Consider the following 12514-nt stretch of genomic DNA (forward strand, 5'->3'; position numbering starts at 1 on the left):
TGTGCGGAACCTCCTGTGCTCCAACTTGCAGCCATTGCCCCTTGTCCTGTCTCCACAGACCACAGAAAAGGGGCTGGCTGATTCCCCCCGCATTCCCTGCTTAAGATACTTATAGACATTAATTAGATTCCCCCCTTAGTCTTCTCTTCTCAAGACTGAACAGCCCCAGCTTATTCAGCCCCTCCTCATAGGGGAGATGCTCCAGGCCCTTAATCAACTTCGTAGCCCTTCTTTGGACTCTCTCCAGGAGATCCCTCTCCTTTTTATACCAGGGAGCCCAGAACTGGACACAATACTCCAGGTGGGGCCTGACCAGGGCAGAGTAGAGGGGGAGGATCACCTCCTTTGACCTGCTGGCTATACTCCTCTTGATGCACCCCAGGATCCCATTGGCTCTCTTAGCCACCAGGGCACACTGCTGGCTCATGGCCAACCTGTCATCTACCAGGACCCCCAGGTCCTTCTCCACAGAGCTTTTCTCCAGCAGGTCATGCCCCAGCCTCTACTGATACAAGCGGTTACTCCTTCCCAGATGCAAGACTCTACACTTGCTTTTGTTGAACCTCATCTGTTTTCTCCCTGCCCAGCTTTCCAGCCTGTCCAGGTCTCTCTGGATGGCAGCGCAGTGTTCCTGCATGTCAGCCACTCCTCCCAGCTTTGTATCATCGGCACTTGCTGAGGGTGGATGCTATTCCCTAATCAAGGTCGTCAATGAAGATATTTAACAGAACTGGACCCAACACCAAGCCCTGGGGAACACCGCTAGTAACAGGCCTCCAGTCAGATTCTGCTGCTTGAATCACAACCCTCTGGGCTCGGCCCGACAGCCAATTCTCAACCCACCTCACTGTCCACTCATCTATCCCATGCTTTCTCAGCTTTGCTATCAGGGTGTTATGGGAGACAGTATCAAAGGCCCTACTGAAATCAAGGTAGATGACATCCACTGCTCTCCCTCCATCTACCCAGCCTGTTATGAGATCATAGAAGGCTATCAGATTGGTTCAAGCACGATCTCCCCTTGGTGAATCCATGCTGACTACTCCTCATGACCTTCTTCTCTTCCAATTGCTTGGAGATGGCATCCAGAACAAGCTGTTCCATTACCTTTCCTGGGACAGAGGTGAGGCTGACTGGCCTATAGTTACTAGGTTCCTCTTTCTTGCCCTTTTTAAAGACTGGAGTGACATTGGCTATCCTCCAGTCTTCAGGCACTTCTCCTGTCCTCCAAGACCTGTTGAAGATGATAGAGAGCGGCTCAGCAATCACCTCCGCCAGCTCCCTCAGCACACGTGGATGAAACCCATGAGGGCCCACTGATTTGTGTGCATTAATCCCTTTGAGCCGCTCCTGGACCTCCCCTACCTCAACCAGAGGGAAATTCTTTGTTTCCCCAACACTCCAACTTTCATACAGGATCTGTGGGTCCCAAGGGGCCTTTGAAGTGAAGACTGAAGCAAAGGCAGCATTCAGTATCTCCACCTTCTCAGCATCTCCCCTTACCAGGACACCCTCCTCATTCAGCAAGGGTCCTACATTATCCCTGGTCATCCTCTTACTATTAACGTATCGAAAAAAACCCTTTTTATTATCCTTTATGTCCCTTGCCAGCTTCATTTCCAAGAGGGCTTTAGCCTTCCTAGTTGCATCCCTACAGGCCCTGACCACATTCCTGTATTCTCACCAGGTGCTCAGACCCTTTTTCCACAATTCATAGATCTTCTGCTTCTCTTTGAGTTTACTCAATAGCTCTGTGTTCATCCATGCAGGTCTTCTGCCTCTCCCGATTTTTTACTCAAAGGGATGCATTGTTCCTGTGCTTGGAAGAAGCACTGTTTGAATAATAGCCAGCTCTCACAGGCTCCCATTCCTTCAAACAGTGTAGCCCACGGGATAGCCCCTATTAAGTTACGGAGGAGATCAAAGTTAGCTCTTCCAAAATTCAGGGTAGCTATCCTACTTTTTGGCTTGTTTCTTCCGCCCAGGATCTGGAACTCGACCATTTCATGGTCGCTTTGTCCTAAGCTGCCCCCGACCTTCACTTCCCTAACGAGCCTGTCCTTGTTAGTGAAAACAAGGTCCAGCACCCGCCCTCCCCTTGTAGGCTCCTGCACCATCTGTAGCAGGAAATTGTCTTCAACACACTGCAGAAATTGTCTGGACTGCATACGACTGGCCGTGTTGCTTGCCCAGCAAATATCTGGATAGTTGAAGTCCCCCATAAGGAGGACTGATTTTATCGTTCGTTGTGCAGATCCTGTGAAACTTTTTCTACAGTCAGACAAAAAGGTCAGGATGGTATTTTCAGAGCAAAGCTGGTGGTTAGGTGCATGTTCAGACACAACCCATCCATGCTTTCAAGTAATCTACTTGCCTCTACCAATAATTGGATATTAATGTGAAAAGTTTCAGTCTGCATTGGACCAAACATGAAATTTAAACCAACAAAACTACTGGAAATTGGAAACCTCACTTCTCTTAAATGAGATTGTAAAATACAACAGAGATCAAAGCAGAGTAAAACCAACTTAATACAGGCTTTGTGGTCCAGTTCTTACCATTACGGTGAATGCTGTAACAGCTGGGACGCTAACTGTTGGATCACTGCTTTTTTCTTGATATACCACTCGATACAGAGATATAACACCATTGGGAAAGACAGGCTGGGTCCAGTTCAACTGCACTGAGTATGGACTTGTTGCTTGTGCCCAAGGTGCTCCCATGCCCCATGGGGAAGCCTCCAGAGTTTGGGTTGAAGCCCACAGGCTGTCCACTGACCCCACAGCATTTTGAGCTCTGACACGATATTCGTAGAGAGTAAAAGGCTGTAGAGAATCAGAGGCATCAATAAATTCCAAAGCTCCTTCAGCCCAGATGAACAAAAGCAGCTCTTCTTGCCTGCCCACAGGACGCCTGAAATTAGATCAAAGGCAATGTGTTTAAAATTAAAAATAACTTTAACAGTCCCAAGGTAGTAAGTTCTGAAGTTCTAAATTCAACCGGTACCTACACATTACATCCACACACAATGAACTGCCTATCTTTGCATCTTAAAAATATTTCTCTGAACTTGTGCTGAGTAGTGAAGAGATTGAGGCAATCATTTTTTTATTCTCTTTTATCTATAAGAATATTATAAAGCATGCCAAATGTGTGCTGTCACAGTCCATAGTGGCAAAGTAGCAATAGAACACATCTTTTATGAATTGTTCAGAATTTAGAATCCAAAATTTTAAATGTTACCTAGCGAACAAGGGATAAATATTCTATCATGCCCTCAAAAACAAAGCCACATGCTTTTAAATTCTGGTTTGCTCATAATAAATATCCCATTTGTACTTGTGAATGGAATAAGTAGTCCCTTGCGCATAAACTTAGCAGAACTTGCAGCTCCACCACAAAAACTCATTACAATATCACAAGTAGTGTTTACTGTAATAACCTCCATATTTTTTCAATGCTTTTTTTGCTTTAAAATGCAGACTTAAGATACATGAAGACAATTTACTGTGTAGGCTGTTCGTACAATAGATTTTAATTTTTGTACATACATATGTTTATGTATAGAGACACAACACACATGTATACAGGTGTATATAGAAATCTGACTACAAATCTGCTTGTGTAGGATCTGGCATTCTTAGTATTGGAGGAGATAACCAATGATCCTCAGCCCCTTTCTAATGTGGCCCTTTCTTGTATATAATTTATAACAGTCGTAAGAAGGCAGGCACTCATCTTCAAAACAGAGTTATCAAATCAATTCTTTCACTTGGCATAAAAATGTTTGTGTGAAATTAAGTTGGTTACATTTAAACACTGTGATAAATCTCAGTGATGGTTGTGCTGTACTACACATGAATTTAAGTATTCCCCCTACTCTTCACAGGAACCTTGGCCTTTTCAGAACATAAAAGCACTTTCACCCTCCATGCCAACAACAAAAAAACCAAATTACATTATCTGCCACTTTTACTGCAAGTAGGGCAAATTTTCAGAAGTAAAATTGGTTTGTCTGACTACTGGGTGTCATCACCACTACACGCACAAAGAAGCTGAAGAACATTTCTTTGGCAAGAGAAAATCCATATTTCACAGAGTTCTGTCGGACTTTATTTTGTTAGATCAACCCCAGGAATTACTTTAAAAATACAAACCACAACAGTTTTTAAAAACTGATAATCTTAGCTGCTTGCAATAATATATACCCAGGTCTTTACAGGCAAATACGCAGAGTATAATGAATATATGCGTGTACACTGCTGTTTATTCATCCTTTGCTTATGTGCATATATACAGCATGCATGTACACGTTCTTTTCTTACATGAAGCTAAAGAATTGCTGCTAAACTCTGAAATAAGTGGGCTATATGGACACTGTTTAGTTTAAAAGGGTTGAAATGTGCTTTAAAAAAAAAAAAAAGAACTTTGAAGTACAGTGTCTGTCATGTAGAGAAAGTGGCAAATTATAAGATGTGTTGATACTGAGAATTGGTTGGCAGAACTGGGTGAGAAATTGCAGGCAGAAGAGGCAGGAAGGATTCCCTAGCAATTCTCTCTCTTGCAACAGAATATCTGGAAGAACTGGGGTAGAACATTTCACTCTGACCCCAAAATTCCATCAGCTATACACCTTACATGCTCTATTGTAATGGCAAATTAAACTTTATGCAGAACTCTCTCTTCTATGCTGTTCATTGACTTAATGTAAGACATGCAGTTCTGAAAGGTGAATCACTATCTCTTTCTTCTGCACCTGAAAATACAGTCTTTCCCTGTGTAATCAAAAACATGCTTAAAAATATATGTAGATAAGTAAAAAAAGAGTAGATTTCGGTGCCATAAAATCACATTTAATATGTCTTGTCTGGCCAAGCAGTATGGCACTAAAATGAACCCTCAAATTTCCGTATTATGTATTTTCAAAACTCTGTGATAAACACTTTTTTTCATGCTGAAAGATCAAATATGCCACCAACTGCAAGCTCATCCACAAGCAAAGCTGTACAATGTACTGTGGTTAAGTATTTAGATCTTATTACTGCTGAATATTTAATGAACGAAACTTATGGTTAGGTAAATGGTTCCATCTGTAGTGCTAAAACCTTGGAATATCTTCATGTATGAATAAACTTTGAACAGAAGTGGTTGAACAGTCTGTAATCATTTCAATCGTCTTAAGATTTAAGATTCAACTGCTCATTTAACTGGAAGTGTTTCTTATGTACAATGAGCTGCAAAGGAGAATAACATTTCCAAGAGCTGGAAGCTCTCTCTTAATCTGCATAGTCTGATTTGCTGCTTACATTCATTTTTAAGATGCTCAGATACAGTTATTTTTATAAGGACAAATTCTCCCTGCCCCACTGCCAATCTGAGCTGGATGACATAAAGAGGAGAATATAATCTGCTTTCTGACAGATAGAAGCTGTATGCAGCTGTAGAGCTGTTTGCAGAGGACTGCAGCAACACTAGCTGCAACACTCACCCCTCAGCTTTCTTATGTGGCAGGAGACTCTGTGAGTCCCTGAGGTCTTGCAGGTCACCAGAATTATTCTTCACATGTTTACCTTTCACCATGCAACAAAAGTACATATTTTAGCAGTGCCTGCTGTTTTCCTTACGGAGTGGTAGTGAGTTATTTCTAGAAACACTGGGAAGTCCTGGGGTAAAATTCAAATGACTGGGGAATCACACTGTTACATGTGGGGGAATAATGTCACATCAGCAACACTCCCCCTCTACAGTTTCATGTCCAATTAAACAAAGCAGCTTCATTTACCATTTTTATTCAACAAATCTATACTAATGTAGCTTGTGCATTTTTCTTTCCTTTTTTTTTTTTTTTTTTACAAGTTTTGATGCCAAAAAATGAACAAAAGGAATTTGAGATTACTGCATGCAATATGCTGGATAAGATTAGGTATTGTTTCAATTACAGGTATAAATAAAACCCTTCAGGAGTTCTTACACTCAACAACATACCCATCCATAAGGATTCTTATATCAAACTGTCTACTAACATATGTGCCTTGGAAGCTGTCTTTGGTGCAGCTCATAGTTGAGGGTATAAGATAAACAATGAATTAATCATAAAATGTCAGTCTAGAAACTCCTAACAGTGCAAGTCACAACAGTCAACAGCTACTGAGACATGTCCTCTGTCTTAAATTGCCTGTTGATTTTTGTGCTATCAGCTAATGAGAGCTACGTTACAACCTCACATACATATACTAAAAAATATAATCTTACTGAACATGGCATGGACACTTTGACAGAAATTTGGAGACCCCCTTAAGCACGATATGAACCAAAACACTTATAATTTTGCAGGCACTATTTCTTTAAGAGTCATTGCATGTGCATCCTGCACAGTGCATGCTGGTGGTCAACAGAGAGCAGTTCCATTAGCTGATGTGACCTATATCTTATTAAAATACAGCAAGAAATACAGCACCTATTTCCATAATATTATTTTTCCAGACTAGCAATTTCTGTGGTTGTCATAGGGATGTTATGTAATGATGAATGGGAAGAGAAGCAGAATGGGTGATTGTCTCATGAACCAGATCTTTTCTCATTCGCAATTTCTCCTAAGTTGTGGTCCTTGCTAGAAAAGTTTAAAAGCCTCAGATCTGTGTTTAAAATCAAAAATAAATTTTCACCATCTCCTTTATCACAAACTAACATTTCTTTTTTTTTGTTTTCTAACAAAATGGCTGCAAACTTGCAAGTGCTTTTACAATTCTAGAGGAAAGTGTGACTCCTGCCATTTTAATGCAAAGACTTGCACACACACTAGCTCCCCAAGCATTCCAGGTTTTGAGTTAAATGAATTTATTTTTGTGGTGATGCAGTAAAGAAGAGACACATGATGAAGAAGAAATTACATGCCATAACCTCCCATAGAAATACTGTCTTGCTGCTATAACAACGTACGGCTATGTGTGGCTACAAAATGAGAAAGAACTATGTGCTTACATCCCATTTCTGATTTTTTGCAGCTATCTGAGAAAGATTTGATATTGTTGTTGTCTAAGCACATTTAAACTTCAGCTGAAATAACTGCCAAGTGATTCATGCCTATGTAGGTGAATATAACGATTGTATCTGGAGCCCCAGTGCGCCATTTTCATTTCACTTTAAATAAAAAACAAAATGTATCTATGTCAGTCAGTGCCCTTCTGCTGTACTCAGAGGTATCAAACAGGCTACAATTATGATTGTGAAGTGATTGTGTCACATTGGAGGAAGGTTTATTGCTTTTGAGTCTGCTAGGCAGTAACACATTCTGTTTCATATTACTCTTTATATCATTGTTTGGCTGTGACTAGAATAATCAAATGCCATCAAATGCTGTCAAATTCAATTTACAGTATTTTTCACTGAAGCAGGCTTTCTGCATTATATTTCCTGTTTTCCCTTTCTATGGCTGCCATGGAATAGCAGCAGTAATCATCAGCTTTATTTACAAAACCAACAGAGTGAAGACATGTCTTGGGCTATAACATACACTTTATTCCTCTTTATACAGAGGAGGGACTTGTGTTTTTTTGATCAGACAATTAAAAAAAAAAAAGGCAAACAAAAGGATGTTTCAAGAGAGCAGGATATTTTAGAGACTATTAATGTGTTTAAGGCAAAAGTGAATTTATATAAATTATCACTGCTGATTCCAAAAGGTAATTCAATTCCCTGTCTTCTCAGTCACAGCTCTAATATAATAAAATATTCCAAAATCTTTGTGGGAGGCTAGGTTCAGCCCAGCATGTGTTTGCTACACATATTTAGAGTTAGGAAAACCAGGAACTTCAGAGTTTAAATTTATCTCCGTCCAATACATGTCTTGAGTTTTATATTCTCTGACTTTCTGAAGCTATTCAAGGAAGTCTCTTCTGTGAGCTTATAAAAAAGGGTCAATGGGCACAGCAGACATCAGTGCTCTGCTACATCGATACTTCCCTAAACACAGCTATCTATGTAGAAAAAGCTTCACACAGAGCTTATGAAGCTACTCATAGGGAGTAAGGATGTGTCAGTCAACCACCTAGGCAGGCCAGCTGAACACAAACACCAAGGAAAATGAAGAGATGCACTATAATCACACTCCAGATTATTTACTTAAAAAGAGGAACATAATTTATCTAGTAAAAATTGCTCCATATTAGGAACTTAGATATCTTTTTTTTGCTTTTATAAATCTCAGGAATGCTGTTTCCAATCTATCAGAGTATTGAAGAAAGTACCTAGTGTTACGGGTAAACGCAGTGTGATTATCTATCTTACAATTTTTGTCCTTCCTTTTGAATTTTTAAGAATATATTTTGTTTTTTTTGTAATTTGTAGATCAGAAAGACAATTTTTGTCTCAGCTTTTATTCCCAGCTTCTCCGTCCATAGATCAACATCTTATCTTAGCATTTGAAAGGTAATATGTGTGTGTGTATATATATATATTACAGTATAAAATCCTACATGTTCCTCATATTTTATCAAGGAATAAAGAAATGAACAGTTCAATAAGACTTGAGGTGACAAAAACATTTACCTGTGAATAAAGTAATTAGTAATGATGCCATTTGGTTTCTTAGGTGGTGCCCATTTCACTTCTATGAGCGCAGATCCCATTGCTTTAACAATAGGTGGGCTCAGTTCTCTAGGAGGTGCTTCAGCAGTTCTTGAATATGTTTGACCACCCACTCCACAGCCACCTACAAGCCCAGAAGTCTTGGTTAGTGATGACAGGTTCTTCCTCCACAAAAAAATACAGTAAGAGCAAACTAATGTCAAGTGAAGAAGTTTCTCATTTCTTTTCACCTCATTTCATTATTGAATACTCACTTAAACTACTGCAATCCCACTGAAGAACTACTGATTTTCACCAGTGCAAGTGAGAATTGTAGCCAGTGTCATTTTAGAAAGATTTATGTCACCAGGACTTTGAAAATTTCCACTCAGTTCAAGGAATTTTGTAATATTAGGGCACTTTTGTCTTTATGATTACTACTTCTTGTTGGTGAACACTTACAGGACTGATTTTCTTCTGTATGCACATTTTCAGAAATGGTTAAGCTATTTGTGAAGAGCTTTTCATAAAATAGCACATATTACCTAAAATACATTTTTTAAATCTCCATTTAAAATATTCATGATATAGCATGGAGAAATATTTAATGTTTCATTCAGTGCTAGGCTTTCTTTCTTACTAGGTAAACATTAGACTCCAAGTAGGAATAAGATTGTATCTGTTTTGCTGAGTTGAGTCTATCTGGAAAATCTCCATTCCTTTCCAGTCACAGATACAAGCCTCTTAAAATCTTCTTACCATTCTGGCATGCTTGTATTCTTATCTCATACAGGGTGTAGGGATCTAGGCCATCGACAAAAGCAACGTTTTTACGTCCCACTGGCTTCACCATTAGAGTGGGACTGCTTGCATTTAGTAACACATTGTATTCCAAAGGCACACTGGCTGTGAATGTCCCTGTTGTGAAACAGAGAAGAACCAGTGATTATCTGAAATACTAAGAACAGTGCAGGACAACTTCAAAGAGGCATTCATCATATGCAATTTTAAATGTAAGCCCCCTCCGGAGGTTTTAACTAATACGTCTTTTGGAAACTATAACCATTTAATTATAAACTGAAACAGATCCATCTGCAGATCACAACTGGAAGACAGACATAACAGTTCCTAGTTAAAAACAAAAATTCAATTCAGTCAATGCCTGTGTTGCAATTGATACTTCTGGGAAGAGTGACCTTATGGCTGGGAACCAGACGGCTTTTATTTCTTTATTTTGTAGGGGCAACAGCTACTAAGCACTGCTCTTTGAATATAGAGTCATATGATCAAAAAAGGGAATTGCCACCATTCAGCAAATTATCCCTTGTTAGCCCAGCAGCAGTAGCTGAGTGCAGGTTCTTAGCCTGCTTTATCAGTAAAGTACAATACACTCTATCTTGAGCCCACAAACATATTATTTCAACTGACATAAAAACACAGTCAGGTTTTAGTTTTCGTTGAAGAAAAAAAACCTCATTTTTTACTGTTTTGTTTTAATTCAAACGTTTTCCTCATCTATTCCTCTCTCTGTGCTGTCAATTCTTAATTTTCCAGTTTTGTTGAGAAGCTGAAAAAAAATTTTCATGACAACATGTAAGCTGTATGCCATCCCCGCAAAATGATTAGCAGGGCTTCCTGGGTCTCCTTTTGTTTCCTCCCACATGACTTCTGAAGGGTTGGTTTTGGTTTTGGTTTTTTTTGTTTGGGTTGGGTTTGCTTTGTAATTAGGAAATGGGCTGTAGGGGTTTTATTTTTTATCCACTATAGTGTGTTCTATGCTGACAGAAGCAATCTCATAAAACCAAGAGAATAACCAAAGAAGAGTGCCTGTTAAGTGTGTTTCCTTCATTCTGCAGTCATGTAAGGCACGGACTTAAGAACAAAGTAGAAAAAAAAAAAAAGTAGACGATGTACCTGTCTGAAATGAGTCAAGATGTATCTGATTAGCAAGAGCACATTCCTCTTTCAACTCATCTAGTTTAGATGTCACAGAGATGTCTTTGTGATTGCACCAAGAACCAGATGCCTATGAGCAATTCTGAGACTTTCCAGATCTTGAAAATCTTTCCAATTGTAACTTTGGAAAACAACTCCATTCTTCCTCCTAATTGTGGTTTTTGTCCTTTTCTGATAAAGCATTTGTTGATATGACTACCCTAAAGCTAAAAAGAGCATTCCCCACTCCCCCTTCCCCCCATTGTTGTGCATCTTTTAGATAGATTTTTTTTTTTAAACTAAGTATGTATGTGAGTATGGACATTAACAAAAGAAAAAAAAAGTTTACAAGAAATCAGAAAGATTTCCAGTTTCTTTGTGATACTATAAACAACTGATATACTTCGGAAGATCAGAAAAATCTTTGAAATACCAAGTTTTTACAATTCTCAGAAGAAAAAGAGGACATAAAAATCCCAACGAAATAAGATGTTGCTGCCTCACTGGATACTAGACAAAGGAAATGCTGTTACACTAAAAAGCTGAGAAATTAGCCCTGAAGTGGAGGCATGACTTCAATCTTATTCAACTGCTCAGCTTACAGGAAGAAAAAGATATTAGAGGTGAAGAGAGAAGGAGACAGAAAGTGCAAAAATCCCACTGAAAAATTTTCCTTTTTCAGTGTTTCAGTGAAAATACCCAAATCTAATCATTAATAATGGAATAACAAAACCACAATTTTTAAAGATGGGCAGGGTGTAACAGAGCAAACTTCTGAGGTGATCTTGAAGAAGATGGCTTCTGAAACAAATTTTTTTTCATGTGATATATGGAAGAAAAAATGCTCTGAAAGAGCACACTTGAGCATGTATTGTTCAATTACACCAGTAATTGAAGTTATATTATGTCCCCCCCTGCTATAATTAGAGTGCCTGTAAAAGACGCAACAGAATATCCAAATGTAAGAGCTTGAGATGGTAGGCAGCACATCAAACATAAACCTTTTCTTCAATGTTGCAGTTAAGGTCCCCTTCTTCTCCAGTCCAGACAGCAGACCAAACATTTCAGCCAGAAAAACTCATTTAAATGAGGACAGCTGAAGGTAGCCATCAATATGCAGTGAAGGACACTTATTTCAGATTAAGTGACCTATCCATGTCCAACTCTCTGTCAGTATCTCAGCAGAAATGCTAAAAGACCTAAAACAAAACCTCAAAATCTTAAAACATTGTGAAGTGTTGCAATATATTAGGAATGATACCAATAATAAATATACTCTGGAGAAATCATATTCTCGGTGAATATGAAATTGTAAATAAACCTAAGTAAACATGCTGAAAAATTCCAATTCTACAATTTGATGGAATTAATTGAATGCTATGATCAAAAAATCACTTTATAATCTGAAAAATAATAATAAAAAATATACTCATATAGTACAGAAACTTGTAAAAGAAACCCTTTCTTCCAGAATAGCCTTCAGCATCTGCAGCCAGTCTGGAACTACTACCTTGCGTGCTCTGATGACTGAAGGAAACGAAATGGGCATATTTGTTAAAGTCAGCTGGGAAACCACACGACTTGGTTAGTTCCAGAGTTCATAAATTTATGTCAGAATAAAAGGAACCGTAAAAGCACAAGTGAACCAATTTACCCTAAGTGCAAATGGCAGTTTTGTTATTTGGTGTCAAAGTTACCATGAGCACAATGACAACCTGCCATAACACATTTTCATGTTCACTAAAGAACAAGGATTTAGTTGGTTAATATTCCCAGCAATACTCTTTTTCATAATTTACAACAACTAGATGCTGATAGGTTATTTAACATTTATGAAGTTAAGATGTAATCAGAAAAACCCTGATTACCTTTACAAATAAAAAAGTTAAATTATTCCACTTTTTTTTTCTCTGTGACTTCATTTCACAGCAGGTGCACATTTTGCAATGGGACAAGTCAATCAAACTAAACCATGTTTTTGTGGGCATATTTAGATAACAGCTAATGGACAATT

At 38.7% G+C, this 12514-nt stretch overlaps 1 protein-coding gene across 1 annotated transcript in view; it reads right to left on the bottom strand.

Annotated features, from left to right (window-relative positions):
* The window catches only part of USH2A (usherin), a 385041-nt gene that overhangs the window by 55804 nt on the left and 316723 nt on the right, over positions 1–12514 (bottom strand). Inside the window, exons 58-60 of the mRNA XM_084261650.1 lie at positions 9325–9483; positions 8548–8710; positions 2559–2913 (exon numbers count right to left, since the gene is read on the bottom strand). Coding sequence (XP_084117776.1) covers positions 2559–2913; positions 8548–8710; positions 9325–9483 — 677 coding nt within the window. The remainder of the gene's footprint in view (positions 1–2558; positions 2914–8547; positions 8711–9324; positions 9484–12514) is intronic.

This window comes from Gallinula chloropus (genome assembly GCF_964237585.1).
Source record: "Gallinula chloropus genome assembly, chromosome: 3".
NCBI lineage: Eukaryota > Metazoa > Chordata > Aves > Gruiformes > Rallidae > Gallinula > Gallinula chloropus.